The sequence below is a fragment of the Pseudophryne corroboree genome, chromosome 8, assembly GCF_028390025.1.
Source record: "Pseudophryne corroboree isolate aPseCor3 chromosome 8, aPseCor3.hap2, whole genome shotgun sequence".
Lineage (NCBI taxonomy): Eukaryota > Metazoa > Chordata > Amphibia > Anura > Myobatrachidae > Pseudophryne > Pseudophryne corroboree.
Window position 1 is genome coordinate 437,082,008 of NC_086451.1, and position 15,942 is coordinate 437,097,949.

General features: G+C 46.1%; 1 protein-coding gene across 8 annotated transcripts in view; it reads left to right on the plus strand.

Annotated features, from left to right (window-relative positions):
• MSH5 (mutS homolog 5) overlaps positions 1–15,942 on the plus strand; it is a 419,392-nt gene that overhangs the window by 207,840 nt on the left and 195,610 nt on the right. For 7 of the 8 annotated variants that reach the window (XM_063938065.1, XM_063938070.1, XM_063938071.1 and 4 more), the window contains 3 exons: positions 8,130–8,239; positions 10,188–10,223; positions 11,697–11,779. In XM_063938065.1, the coding sequence (XP_063794135.1) occupies positions 8,130–8,239; positions 10,188–10,223; positions 11,697–11,779 (229 nt within the window). The remainder of the gene's footprint in view (positions 1–8,129; positions 8,240–10,187; positions 10,224–11,696; positions 11,780–15,942) is intronic. The other variant, XM_063938069.1, reaches the window with a different exon arrangement.

The window sequence follows — 15,942 nt, forward strand, 5'->3', positions numbered from 1 at the left end:
GCGTTAGGCACTGTTTGAGTCTCTCAAATGCCATCTCGGATTCGTCTGTATGCGAAATCCGATCAGGTTTGTTTGATGAAACCATCTCCTGCAAAGGTAATGCTAGAATGGAAAACCCTGGGATCCAGTTACGGCAATACCCACACATTCCTAAAAACTTTCTGATCTGTTGCTGGGTTTGTGGCAGAGTCATGTCTCTAATTGCTTGAATTCTATCAGCGGTCAGGTGTCTCAGTCCTTGTGTTAGACAGTGTCCCAGATATTTTACTTTAGGCTGGCATAATTGTAATTTGTCTTTGGAAACCTTGTGTCCTGTGTCTGAAAGATGAAACAGGAGCTGTTTCGTATCCTTCAGGGACGCTTCCAGTGAATCTGAACACAGTAGTAAATCATCCACATACTGTATCAATATTGATCCACTCTCTGGTTGGAAAGACTGTAAACAATCATGCAAAGCCTGTGAAAATATACTTGGACTGTCTATGAAACCTTGCGGTAATCGAGTCCATGTGTATTGGACTCCTCTGTATGTAAATGCAAACAAATATTGGCTGTCAGGATGCAGGGGTACCGAAAAGAAGGCGGAGCAGAGGTCAATAACAGTGAAAAATTTCGCAGTGGGAGAGATCTGCATAAGGATGACAGCTGGATTTGGCACTACGGGGAATTGACTCTCAACTATTTTGTTAATCCCCCTTAGATCCTGCACTAGCCTGTAAGCCCTCCCCCCACTCTTTTTCACAGGGAAGATGGGACTATTGGCTGTGCTGGATGTTCTTACCAGAATGCCCTGCTGTAGCAAGCGCTCTATTACTGGGTAAACTCCTAACTCCACCTCTGGCTTCAGAGGGTATTGTGGGATTTTTGGAGCTATCCTACCATCTTTTACTTGCACAACTACTGGAGCTACGTTTGCCATTAATCCAGTGTCTTGTCCATCTTTAGTCCACAGTGACTCTGGTATTTGGGATGTCATTTCTTCTACCTGGGATGGATTCCTATTTAATATAACAGTGTGGGACATTAATTTTGATGGGGAGTCTAACATGTCTTGCACTTTCTGAGCGTGATTCTCAGGTATGTCTAAGAATACACCTTCAGGAGTACAATAAATGACGCACCCCATTTTACACAATAAATCTCTTCCCAGGAGATTAGTCGGTGCCGATGCCGCCAGCAAAAAGGAATGCTTGGTATGCAAAGGCCCTATTGTAATCTCTGCTGGTTTGCTAACAGGGTAGTGCTGGACTACTCCCGTTACTCCCATCGCTGGAATTGTCTTACCAGTGGTTCTCATGCCCACTGTCGAATTTATCACTGATTTGGCCGCCCCCGTATCTACAAGGAAATTTAATGATTTACCAGCTACATCAATTGTGACCTCTGGTTCACTTCCAAGGCTTGCAATCAATTTCACTGGCTGCAGATTACAGGTATGGCCACACCCCTATTGGATATGGTGACCTCCCTGAATCGCGCTGGCAGCAACTACTTGAGAAGGGGGTAACTGGGAACTACCCGAGACTTGCCAGTCTCTTTTTGGGGGATACCTTTTTGTTTCCCCTGCATGTGGCTCATGACTCCGTCTCTGCGGTCCCTGATCCCAATTTTGTGTGTCATATCGTTGTCTAGGGGGTTGATATGATTTTTGTATGTTTTTCACTTTACAGTCTCGTGCAAAATGTCCCTCTCTATGACAGGAATAACAAGTTACCACATTTGACTTACCCACAGGGTTTGGAGATTTATACAAAGGTTGCCTTGTGGTCAGGGCCTGTATACTTACGGCCATTAACTTATCACTTTGTGACTCCCTGTGTCTGGTGATATTGCGATCATGATCAACAGCAGCCTCTCTCAAAGTAGCCACCGACAGACCTCGCCAACATGGTTGCGTGGTCTGTACTCTTGTCTTTAATGCTTCTTTTAAACCATCCATTAACACAGAAACTGCTACTTCTCTATGATTTACATTTGTTTTGATGTCTTCAATGCCTGTGTATTTAGCCATTTCTAGTAATGCCCTGTGAAAATAGTCAGCAGCTGTTTCTGACTCCTTTTGTTTAATGGAGAAAATCTTGTTCCATTTGACAACAGCTGGGAAATACTCTTTTAACTGTAAATTTATTCTCTTTACAATGTCTTGGTTGTACACATCCGTAAGGGGTACATCCTCATCTAATTTACAGTCAGCTAAGAATTGTGCTGAGTCGACATTGGAGGGTAAACATGCCCTCAGCAATATCTGCCAGTCTTTGTTATTGGGCTCTACTGTATTCCCTAGGTCTCTAATGTATTTCTGGCTAGCAACTAGATCTTTTCTAGGGTCAGGGAATTCAGACACTATTGATCTTAATTCCATTCGGGAAAATGGGCAGTGCATGGCAATGTTTCTGACAGGAGTGATTCCTGAAGTGTCAGTTTTCCCATTTGGCACTGCTATTATCCTAACGGGATTAAGTCTACTTACATCGTTCTGAATAGATTCTACAGCTTGTGGTGAAATGGTTTCAGCATAGTGTATGGTGCCGTACTTACCCGTTGATACGACCTCACCTGTCCCTCCGCTAGGGGCCTTGGATACTAATCTTACGGGTTGGGTCGTGCCCACTGCAGTTTCTGATATGGTGGCTGCTAGAGAGAGTGCCGATATTGTTGTTGACTCGTCCTCTTGATCACACTCCTGGGGAAAGTTTAAAACAGGGTACAACTTGCACGGGTTAATACTTGCATTACTCATCTTATTCATATTATCCTTAACATTTATGCAGTTACTAAGTGCCTGTTTATTACACATTAGTGCGTCATTCTCCGCAACCAATTTCTCTCCCGTTATGTAAGGTGGCGGCGGTGCCGTAGCTATCAGTTTCCTGATAGGGTTAGATCCCGCCGCCTGAGCCAATCCTCTCTGTATTTCACCCTCCTGTTGCCATAACTGTAAATAATCATAATGTTTGATCCGTCTCTTTGTTGATTTAATGAGACATATCCTTCTCCTTAGATTTAGTAACACATCTGGGCTAAAGCTGCCTACTCTTGGGAACTTCTCCCCGTCATGTACAGTCATTCTTTCCCATTCATCACATAAAACTACTGTGTGTGAACCGTATTTTTCACACATTACATACCTTGCCGACCCGATTGGTCTGTTTACTGAATCAACCCGAACCGAGGTTGATCGCCCCCTACCTGAACAACTGGCCCCCATAACTTGCAGGTGTTGCTTTCACTACCTCTGACCTTCAATCAGGGTCTTCAGCGAACCCTTACAAAAACCAAGATGTTCAAGATAGGCAGACGGTGGCGGTTTACCGAGTACCCCACTCACTCGCCCACGCCGACCAATACGCCCACACACTGCCTTAGCGCTGGCGTACTCGACCCAGGGCCCCTGCGGCCTGAACCGCTATTTACTGGAACATGCGAGGGTGATCCGAAGAGCACTTACTCTTTCCAGTAACTATTGGTTGCTGGATAGTTCCTGAGTGACCAGCGAACCTCCCTTAAAATAAAAAAAAAATTACACAAATCACGTTAGAGTGTACAAATAGTGTTTATGACCCCTCTAGCGTACGCAAATGGTACTGGGTCAAATTACTAACTAATGCACACAATTACGTGCGGTACAATCATTCAGCACATAAGCAACTAATCTTATGTGCGGAGCGACCAGTGGAATCGAAAATTACGGCTGCGAATTCCTTCAGCCAGAGCTTTAATGGCCTATATGGGTTCCGCACCAACCCCCTGGGTTGTGCTCTTTTCTATTTATAGCGGACTTCTTAGTCTGCTGTACCTGGACCTCCTGGTCTGTTCCGGACCTCCTGGTCTGTGCTACAGTAGACCTCCTGGTCTGCTATACTCTAATGCTCAAATTTATTATTTAACAAGGGATGCCTCCCTAGCCACCATGCACGTCACTTACATGTATGTACCTCACGAGAACTCGACTTCTTGTGGTTCAACCCAAAAATTGTAAAAACATATATGCAAACACTCACTCACCACATGTACACTTTACTTTTGTTTCTATTTCTGCGCAGAAATTTCTTTCCTTTAGACCAGATGTGTCGTAAATTTAGAGAAGGATCTATTAGTTTAAATTTCGGACACTAAAATTGACTTGCGCTATTTATCGCGTTGCCACCTTTTCGCCTGTTTTAAAATAACACTATCGTGTGATTTGTTACGTGGGCGTACCCGGACACTCCGTTGCGTAATATACACTGCGTGCGTCGGCCTTTGGGTTGCGTACGCGAGTCTCAGCCTTTTGTTAGAGACACGTGTACGCAAGGCAGATATCCACCGTAACACAATTAACACGTTTATCAATGTAGGTGATCCTCGATCATCTACCGAGCACCACACAGATCTCTCCTTGTATCTTTAGGTAAAGCTGTGTGCGTGCTTTACAAATTACCCCTTAAATGTATTACCTTTACTCTTTAACTACTGATAGCAACAAATCTTTCTTAGCCCGTTAACAATTGTGAAATGGCAAACAGGAGAGTGATATGAAAATACACGAATGAAAAAGAAATGCAGATATATGCGTGCGTACGCAAGACAGAAATAAACAGTTTTAAAAGACACTAGCGTATTGTTCTTACCTCCGGTTCCGGATTCCTTCAGCACCCTTTACTAAGCGAAGCAGACGCTTATCCAGTCAGCACTACGAGGAATATGACCTCCCGCCCTTTGCTGATGGATAATGTCTGCTGAAATTACCTAGTGCAGATATGTGAAGGACGGACGAGCCGCCAATTGACAAAGCCTAATATTTATCTTACTTAAAACCCTCTAAAAGGTGAAAGAACACAGTACGCTATTGGCGTATGGTATACCGTAAGGGTACGCACGTTGCGTAACAATCGCTTAGCCGTAGTCGAGACGCTCGAGCGTCACGTTCGCTCACGGCCAAGAGATCACAGGCAGGCACGCTATAGGCTGCCGACTAACGTAATGGTATGCTACTAGCGTAGCGGACGCTTGGGACCACGAGGAGATCACAAGCGGCGCTGATGCTCACGATGTTAAACCTTTATAACTATACCATAAACAATGTATTTATGCAATAAACCTTAGTGCAGTGATAGGGTGTAAATGTAACACAGTGTAACCTTATTAACTGTACGAGCGTCTCCGACGCTCTGAGAATACTTAGAAATATATTAAATACACAGATACCGGTATTAGGTTCTAACACCTTATATGAACGTTCTATTTGCAAAAGAATAATACAATACAAGTCATACACTACCAAAATAACATTGACCACCTAACCAGAAAACTACACATGAAATACAATAGCAGTACAATAATACTTAAGAGAAAGAGAGAGAAAGGGGAGAAGAGAGAGAGAGAGATATGGCTCACAATAACAATAAAGGTAATATGATTGCGGAGAGACTTACGCACAAAGGGTAACAATCGCATGCGCCTCCTGGATATCCAGCTCCCGATTATCAGCAATGAGAACCGTTGAAGAGAATAGAGAGCTGGCCCAGATCGGCTTGTCCTTTTATACCCTACACATAATACAGTACAATGGTCCCTATATTCTTATTGTTCATTGGACACAGGAATTCCTCTTCGCATTATAACAAAAGGTCATAGGTTGATTCATACAGGTGGGCTGTGACTATTTCCAACTGCTCAGGTGGGTGGGAAACTAGGTTTCCCGCCGCATGGATAATAAAGTGCAAATATAGTAAAAGTCCATAAACTTCTTATGTCCCTAACTATTCGCACGAGCGAGTTATCCGCTTCAAACCAACACCGGAATATTGCTAATTAAGTACTCTTCCGATGGATACTAAACACCACTGTATAACCCTTGTCTGACCCTTCGTATCAAACAAAGAGGGATCTCTTTGTCCATGAACATGCTACATTAACTAAACTTTCAGATTCTATCAAAGGGACCATGATCTACAAAATACATTATATGGTTAAAATATGTAACGATTGAGTCGCACGCTAGACGCATACAAACTCTACCGTAAATGCGCATACCGTGCGCCTGCGGGTGCACGCAACAGCGAGTATGCGCACGCACGGGAGAGCACATGCACGCGCAGCGAGGACACGCATGAGGTGCAAATATGGCAATGTGCATAGTGATATTTTTCTGACTTTGACAATGTGTTTCCTCCTCTTCCTCTCATACCCAAGGTGTTGAGAATAATACGAAGAAGCAGGGTCAGAACAATACTCATTGTTCCGGATTGGCCACGGAGGACTTGGTATCCGGAGCTGCAAGAGTTGCTTGCAGGGGATCCGTGGCCTCTTCCTCTAAAGCAGGACCTGCTGCGGCAGGGGCCCTGTCTGTTCCAAGACTTACCGCGGCTGCGTTTGACGGCATGGCGGTTGAACGCCGGATCCTAGCGGAAAAAGGGATTCCAGAGGAAGTCATTCCTACCCTGATCAAGGCTAGGAAAGACGTGACGTTAAAACATTATCACCGTATATGGCGGAAATATGTTTCTTGGTGTGGGGCCAGAGCTGCTCCTACGGAGGAGTTCCATTTGGGCCGTCTACTTCACTTCCTTCAAACAGGAGTGACTTTGGGCCTAAAATTAGGGTCCATAAAGATCCAGATTTCAGCCTTATCCATTTTCTTTCAAAGAGAATTGGCCTCTATTCCTGAAGTACAGACCTTTGTGAAGGGAGTGCTGCATATTCAGCCTCCCTTTGTGCCTCGGGTGGTGCCTTGGGATCTTAACGTGGTGTTACGTTTCCTCAAGTCACCTTGGTTTGCTCCACTAAAAACTGTGGAGTTGAAATACCTCACGTGGAAAGTGGTCATGTTGTTGGCGTTAGCTTCGGCAAGACGTGTTTCCGAATTGGCGGCTTTATCACATAAAAGCCCATACTTGGTTTTTCACGTGGATAGGGCAGAGTTGAGGACTCGCCCTCACTTTCTGACAAAAGTGGTCTCATCTTTTCATGTGAACCAACCTATTGTCGTGCCTGTGGTTACACGGGACTTGGAGGATTCCGAGTCCCTGGATGTAGTCAGGGCTTTGAAGATTTATGTGACCAGAACGTCTAGAATCAGAAAGACTGAAGCTTTGTTTATTCTGTATGCGGCCAACAAGGTTGGCGCTCCTGCTTCAAAGCAGACTATTGCTTGCTGGATCTGTAACACGATTCAGCAGGCGCATTCTACAGCAGGATTGCCGTTACCGAAATCGGTTAAGGCCCACTCCACTAGGAAAGTGGGCTCTTCTTGGGCGGCTGCCCGAGGGGTCTCGGCATTACAGTTGTGCCGAGCAGCTACTTGGTCGGGGACAAACACCTTTGCAAAGTTCTATAAGTTTGATACCCTGGCTGAGGAGGACCTCCTGTTTGCTCAATCGGTGCTGCAGAGTCATCCGCACTCTCCCGCCCGTTTGGGAGCTTTGGTATAATCCCCATGGTCCTTACGGAGTCCCAGCATCCTCAAGGACGTTAGAGAAAATAAGATTTTACTTACCGGTAAATCTATTTCTCGTAGTCCGTAGAGGATGCTGGGCGCCCGTCCCAAGTGCGGACTTCTTCTGCAAGACTTGTATATAGTTATTGCTTACATAAGGGTTATGTTATAGTTTTTCGGTGGAACCGAGGCTATGTTGTTGTTCATACTGTTAACTGGGTAAGTTTATCACAAGTTATACGGTGTGATTGGTGTGGCTGGTATGAATCTCGCCTTTAGATTTACAAAAATCCTTCCTCGTACTGTCCATCTCCTCTGGGCACAGTTTCCCTAACTGAGGTCTGGAGGAGGGGCATAGAGGGAGGAGCCAGTGTACACCCAGAGTCCAAAGCTTTCGTAAAGTGCCCTATCTCCTGCGGAGCCTGTCTATTCCCCATGGTCCTTACGGAGTCCCAGCATCCTCTACGGACTACGAGAAATAGATTTACCGGTAAGTAAAATCTTATTATAATGATCGCTGCTTTAAAAATACGGGCAGACTCACTTGAATTCTCGCACAGCCTGCAGACTTCAGGCTATTACATAAGCCTCCCTGAATTTATTTATCTTAAAATCTTATATAATCAAATCTTGTAGAAAAGCATCAAATTACCATATTTTATTTAAGGAAAATTCTGTCTTTAACGCATGTATTTCTCCTTCTCTTTTTCAGGTATGTGCTCTAGGTGGGCTTCTAAAGTTCCTTGACCGGCGGAGGATTGGCATTGAGTTGGAGGACAGCAGTGTGGGAGTCCCAATCCTAAGCCTCAAGAAATATGTTTTGTATGTTCTGTGTAACATTGCATGCTTCTATACGTTGAGTTGCAAATGATTGTCTGATTAGATAATTGCATTGACATGTACATGGCTGCCGTGAGAATGTTTGGCCCCAGTACAAGAGGCCGTGGACATGCGAATGATAGTATAGCCATGCAAGGAGTAAAATTTTGGGGCATTTCTTTGTCTCTCTGGCAGGCCCATCACCTTTTACTCCTTCTATTCCCCACTTAACAAAAGAGCCACTGAGTGTATACAATATATGTCAGCCGTCATTTGCCATTTCAGTGGCATTCATAACAGCGCTATCATAGTTACACATTCTATACGCAGCTTGTCCAACTTAAGACCCTGGGGATCTGACAATGCACCGCGGCAACGCTTAATCTGTTGGTATCCGGTCTTTAGGTCGACAGTCATTAAATCAACATGATCACTAGGTCGACATGGCAAATGTCGACACATGAAAAGGTCAACATGAGTTTTTCAAATTTTTCCTTCATTTTTTAAAACTTTTTCTATTACCCCTTTTACACTGTAGCACGGGTCGCAGTCGTGTCGCCTGACACTGCTGCGACCCGTGCTGCAGCCCCCTTTCAGACAGCGCTCACCAACCTGGCATATTGCCGGGTTGGTGACGCGGCTAGTGGGCGCGGCAGGGGCGGCGCTGGGAGATCACATGATCTCCCAGCGCTGCCCTCCCATACATTGTGAACGGTAGCCGTGTCGCCTCGAGACGGCTCCCGTTCACACTAGACAGCATACCGGGTTGAACACGTGTTCAACCCAGCAAGCTACCCGGGTAGGATTCCTGGATCACTTGATCCGGGAATTTGCAGGGGGACCCTTTTCCCCAAGGGAAAAACACGGGTAAATGCGCGCCCCTGCTAGTGGAAAAGGGGTATTACTTTACGATCCACGTGGAGTATGATTGGGAATAGTAATCTGTGCCGAGCGCAGTGGTAGCAGAGCGAGGCAACTTGCCCGAAGTGTGGCGAGCGAACCCGGTGCACTAACTGGGATCCCCGATCACTTTACAGAGAAAACAACACAATTCTTTTTTTTTTTTAACTCATGTCAACCTTTTGTCATGTTGGCCTATTCCATGTTGACCTAATGACCATGTCGACCTATTTCAGGTGTCGACCTAGTCACTGTCGACCAATAGTGGTTGACCTAATGACTGTTGACCTAGTTACTGTCGACCCAACAAACCACACCCAGTCTGGTCCCTAACTTTTATCACTTATTCACAGGGAAGAAAATGTTCTTCCATTTACCACTGTGGGCCTAATTCAGACCTGATCGCTAGGCTGCGTTTTCGTACAGCGGGCGATCAGGTCTAAACTGCGCATGCGTATGCACCGCAATGCGCAGGCGCGTCGCTCAGGTACAAAGCGGATCGCCGCTCAGCAATGGGTTTGTGCGAAGGATCCATTCGTACGGGCGTTCGCAAGGAGAATGACAGGAAGAGGGCGTTTGTGAGTGTCAACTGACCGTTTTCTGGGAGTGGTTGGAAAAACGCAGGCGTTCCCAAGCGTTTGGAGGGCGGTTGTCTGACGTCAGCTCCGGTCCCGTTTAGGCTGAAGTGATCGCAGCAGCTGAGTAAGTCCTGGGCTACTCAGAGACTGCACACATTCTGTTTGTACAGCTCTGCTACACATGCGATCACACACTTGCACAGCTAAAATACACTCCCCTGTGGGTGGTGACTATCAAAAAAACCCTAGCGAGCGATCAGGTCTGAATTAGCCCATGTATACCTTCCTTTGAATGTCTGCTAGAATGCTGGGGGCTGTGCTACCAGGCAGTGCTCTGCATCTCTCCCTAGATGGGACAGGCAGTCCAGGCAGGATGGCAGTGACTCAGAGGAACAGAGCCTTGGCCATGATTTGTGTTTGTCTCACGGTGAGAAAAGTACAGTAATTTAGCTCTGTTCTGTTTTTATGACCAGGACTGATATTGTTGATATGGACCGAGATACTTTCAGGTAAGGAAATGGATTTGAATAAAATTTGAAAAGATTGGATTGCTCACATTATGTATGCGTGTATGTTGTTCAATACACCATGTTCAAAAAGTCTTAAAAGTTTATTTTTGTGTACGACCCAAGCTACAGAACATAAACAAATGGTTTGAGCAGTTTTTAAGTAAATTCCATGCCTCCCGATATTTTAAAAGGAAAAATATTGATCACAATAATCCACATCCATGATTCACCCAAGCCACGTATACCTCCCCAAAGCAAAACGCATATTGGGGATCATTCCGAGTTGATCGCACGTACCAACTTTTTGCTGCCAGTGCGATCAACTAGACGCCGCCTATGGGGGAATGTACTGTAGCATAGCAGGGCTGTGAACGCTTGTGCAGCCCTGCTATGCTAAAAAAGTTTCACTCAAAACAAGACCAGCCCTAGACATACTTACCCAGTGCGACGGATCCAGCGATGAAGGTCCCGGTCCTGACGTCAGAATTCCGCCCTCCGTTCGCCTGGACACTCCTGCGTTCTTCTTACCACTCACCGAAAATTGCTGGAAACGGTGAGTATCTGCCCCGGAACGCCTCCCACTTGTCCATCTTCTTGCGATCGCTGCTGTGATCACATTTGTCGCTGGCGTCGTCGTTGCCCGGGCGACAATCGTCACCAGGCAATGATGCGCGTGTGCAATGCGCCTGCCGCACATGCGCAATATGCCCATCGCGCATGCGCAATGCACCCGCCGCGCATGCACATATCCGACCCGTTCGCACCGCAGCGAGGAACCGCTGCGTGCGAACGGGTCGGAATGACCCCCATTGTCCTGAAGACGCTCATAGGGGCATATTCATTAGTAACTACGATCTGAATGAAGGAAGATGCAGATTCCTTATCACCGCGGTTTGTGGCACTAAGGAATCTCTGTTCGCCAGAAAGTAACGTCTCTGAGTCGCTGGGACAGCAGCTGCATAACAGCCCTCCCTGGCAATCATTAAGAGGTAAACATATGCGATCACTGTACTTTCTTGTTCGCTGCCTTGCTGTGCATACTCCAGCATCCATCTGCATATGTACACGTAGGCAGTATTGGTGAGAATACTTCTGATCACTCTCCCGGAAAAATGTGCATCATATGCCCATAGGCTACAATGGCGAGAACTACTGGAGCCAAGATCTGGAATTCTTTGCATTCCGGAGCTTGGTAAATTTGACAGTTAAGTATTCCCCAGAAACCCTTGGGACTGTATTTGCTAACAAAAACTGAGGGTCCCCCCTTCTTGCTGTACATATTGTGAGTGATTACTTTTTGGGGGGTAGCCCAAGAACACAGCTGTATTTGGGGTATATTTAGCAAAATGGCATTGATAAATGTGGCCCGTAATCATTTAGTGATCTGAAAATTGTGACTGTCCCGCTAATGAATACCATACAGAGCATGTAATTACCGGTATTAATTAATATTATATTAGATTCTTCTCTCAGTGTTTTGCAGATATTCAAAAGTGAAGCCCACCCATCTGTATATAAAATGTGCACCAGTGTCAAAGAGGGACTGAGCTTATTTGGTAATATTATAACCCAAATTTTTTTATGTGCACATCATCCCCCCCCCCCACACCTCTCTCTCTCCCCAAACCGACCCCCCCCCCCAACCCCCCCCCCCCTCCCTCCCCCACCACCCTTTGGGCCTGATTAATGTAAAGCAGGGCTGGCCAAACCAGTCCTCGAGATCTACCAACAGTTCATGTTTTCCAGGCCTCCTGGAGATCTGTAGAATTGTCAGTTAGGAATGAATGCAGCACATTAGTAATGACTACAGCTGTGCACCAGCTAGATGGTCTGGAAAATGTGAACTGTTGGTAGATCTTGAGGACTGGTTTGGCCATCCCTGATGTAAAGCAAAAAAAGCAAGTAACTTTGTGTCTGGAACATACCATGTCGCCATGCAAGGGGAGCAAATACATTTATATTTTTCTGTGCAGGGTAAATACTGGCAGCTTTCGCATGTAGCCCACTAATGCTCACTTCAGACCTGGGATTTGGGTGGAAAAGCAGTATAAGCTTTATTTTTACACTGTAATTAGCTTTCAGTTTGAACACATCCCACCCAAATATATCTCTCTCTGCACATCTGCCCCACCTGCAGTGCAACAGTTTGTGCCCATTTGCTTGTTTTTTTGCTTTACTTACAAAGATAAATCAAGCCCTTTATCCCATCTGTGATGATTAACAGAAGGGTCATAAATGTTTGAGAAACTTCTGTATATACTGTGTCTCTGTGTGTTCTGTCTTGTGGTTTTATAATTTATCCTTCTCTGTGGAGCACTGGACACTAGACACTAGGGGATTATTCAGGGTTGTTAGCAAACCAAAAAAGCACACTTATGGTCAAAACCATGGGGGTAATTCCAAGTTGATAGCAGCAGGAAATTTTTTAGCAGTTGGGCAAAACCATGGCCCTCATTCCGAGTTGATCGCTCGCAAGGCGAATTTAGCAGAGTTGCTCACGCTAAGCCTACGCCTACTGGGAGTGTATCTTAGCTTCTTAAAATTGCGACCGATGTATTCGCAATATTGCGATTACAAACTACTTAGCAGTTTCAGAGTAGCTTCAGACTTACTCGGTATCTGCGATCAGTTCAGTGCTTGTCGTTCCTGGTTTGACGTCATAAACACACCCAGCGTTCGCCCAGACACTCCCCCGTTTCTCCGGCCACTCCTGCGTTTTTTCCGGAAACGGTAGCGTTTTTATCCACACGCCCCTAAAACGCTGTGTTTCCGCCCAGTAACACCCATTTCCTGTCAATCACACTACGATCGCCGGAGCGAAGAAAAAGCCGTGAGTAAAAATACTATCTTCATGGTAAAATTACTTGGCGCAGTCGCAGTGCGATTATTGCGCATGCGTACTAAGCGGAATTTCACTGCGATGCGATGAAAATTACCGAGCGAACGACTCGGAATGAGGGCCCATGTGCACTGCAGGGGGGGCAGATATAACATTTGCAGAGAGAGTTAGATTTGGGTGGGATATTTTGTTTCTGTGCAGGGTAAATACTGGCTGCTTTATTTTTACACTGCAATTTAGATTTCAGTTTGAACACACCCCACCCAAATCTAACTCTCTCTGCACATGTTATATCTGCCTCCCCTGCAGTGCACATGGTTTTGCCCAACTGCTAACAAAGTTCCTGCTGCGATCAACTCAGAATTACCCCCATGTGCACTGCAGGGGGGGCAGATATAACATGTGCAGAGAGAGTTAGATTTGGGTGGGTTATAGTGTTACTGTGCAGGGTAAATACTGGCTGCTTTATTTATACACTGCAGTTTAGATTTCAGTTTGAACACACCCCACCCAAATCTAACTATGGGGTTAATTTAGGTTAAGTCGCAAATCGCGATCCAACCGGAATTTTTACGATCACCCCGCGGGCGCATGTGCAGCGTCCATCCTGCGCATGCGCCCGCACTTTCTGCAGGAGGGGGGGGGGAGCACAAAAAAAGCGATTGCCTCTGCCTGTCAATCAGGCAGAGGCGGGTGAGGGTCAGGAAAACTCAGTTTCCAGGGAGGAGACGTAGCGTTGTGGGGGCGGGGCGGCGTGAATGGTGGGTGGAGGCAGACGAACTTGAGCATGATTGCGGCAGCTACGTGATGTCACATGCAGCCTTTGCGATCAGGAAACTGGCGGCGAGTCTCCTGCATCTGCAGCTAAGCTACGCCAGCAGGAGGCTCCCACAGTTTCTGCTTGTTCAACTGGGGGAGGCTCCGGTCAGCATGCGATCCAAAGGATAGTAAATTCTGCTGACTAGCAGAATTTGCTATCCTTACTGAATTAGCCCCTATATCTGCACATGTTACATCTGCCTCCCCTTCAGTGCACATGGTTTTGCCCATTAGTGTGCTTTTTTGGTTTGCTAACAAACCTGAATAAGGCACATAGGGCCAAAGCCAGGTTTGAAACTACTCATCTTGCCTGTTCCCACCATGCAGGGAAGTTTAAGTGCCCACAAAAGGTACAGGAGCAGGGTGCTTTGTACAGGAGCAGGGTGCTTTGTGCAGGAGCAGGGCGCTTTGTACAGGAACTGGGTGCTTTGTACAGGAGCAGGGAACAGGGTGCTTTGTACAGGAGCAGGGTGCTTTGTACAGGAACAGGGCGCTTTGTACAGGAACTGGGTGCTTTGTACAGGAACTGGGTGCTTTGTACAGGAACAGGGTGCTTTGTACAGGAGCAGAGTGCTTTGTACAGGAGCAGGGTACTTTGTACTATGTTTCATTTGGTCGTGTTGGTTATATTCTTTTCTGCTGCGGGGTACACTGGTCTCCACAAGGATTAACATCGGGGTGTAGAGTAGGATCTTGATCCGAGGCACCAACAGGCTCAAAGCTTTTGTCTGTTCCCAAGATGCACAGCACCACCTCCTCTATAACCCCGTCACCATGCACTGGGTGCTCCGTTTTTAAGTTGGTGCCATGCAGTATGCAGGCACTTAACAGGAGGCTGCCTTAGGCAGCCTATAAACATCCTAGTGACATTTGGTGGACCCCTTCATTCTAAGTAAAGCATTCGTTACCTCTAATACCAAGAAATAAAGACACGGAGACTTGAATTTGGCAGAAAAATTGCTAGCTATTTATTTGACCCTAACCATAGCAAACCTGTAAATGAAAACTTTGTTAAAATGCCGATTCAGCCGGCATATGGTGGCAGAAAAAAGAACGGCTCTATTAAACTGATGCTAACCTTAAAATGCTAAAATCAAAACCATCCTACTTTAACTACAAACTATCAAAAACGGTAATAGGTGCTAGCTCAACCCCCACAGTGACTACCCACCCTGATGGGTGCCCATACCGCTGCCTCCCGGTCGGGTGGTCGAGCGGTCAATAAGTCGATGGAGGTGAGTGCACCTAAACCACATCAAACTGTAAATCACTACAGCTTACCATACAACTACAAACTGCCGTTCTTTTCCGCCAATAAATAGCCAACGATAAAACCAGCCAACAATTCAATGCCAAGGCACTCCGTGCCAGAACCTCTACCAACAGGGCGGGAGGGCGGGAAGGCAATTTCACCAACAAGAGAGAGACAAAATGGCCTATCCTTCCCTATATATACTAACCCTCCCCTTTTTCCAAAGGGCTGTACTTTCCTTCCAGCTAGGTCCACCCCTCACAAGATGTTTAACTCATTCCTTTCCTATGCTGTCAATTCTCTCTCCTAAACATCCTAGTGACATTTGGTGGACCCCTTCATTCTAAGTAAAGCATTCGTTACCTCTAATACCAAGAAATAAAGACACGGAGACTTGAATTTGGCAGAAAAATTGCTAGCTATTTATTTGACCCTAACCATAGCAAACCTGTAAATGAAAACTTTGTTAAAATGCCGATTCAGCCGGCATATGGTGGCAGAAAAAAGAACGGCTCTATTAAACTGATGCTAACCTTAAAATGCTAAAATCAAAACCATCCTACTTTAACTACAAACTATCAAAAACGGTAATAGGTGCTAGCTCAACCCCCACAGTGACTACCCACCCTGATGGGTGCCCATACCGCTGCCTCCCGGTCGGGTGGTCGAGCGGTCAATAAGAGGCACCCGCTGCGTCGGTGAACAGCTGCAACCTAGCGCTGTCCACCATTGGGGCCTGCCATATACACACCCCGTTGAAGTCCTCCAGGAACGAGGCCCATACAGCCAAATCCCTCTTAATCTCTGAG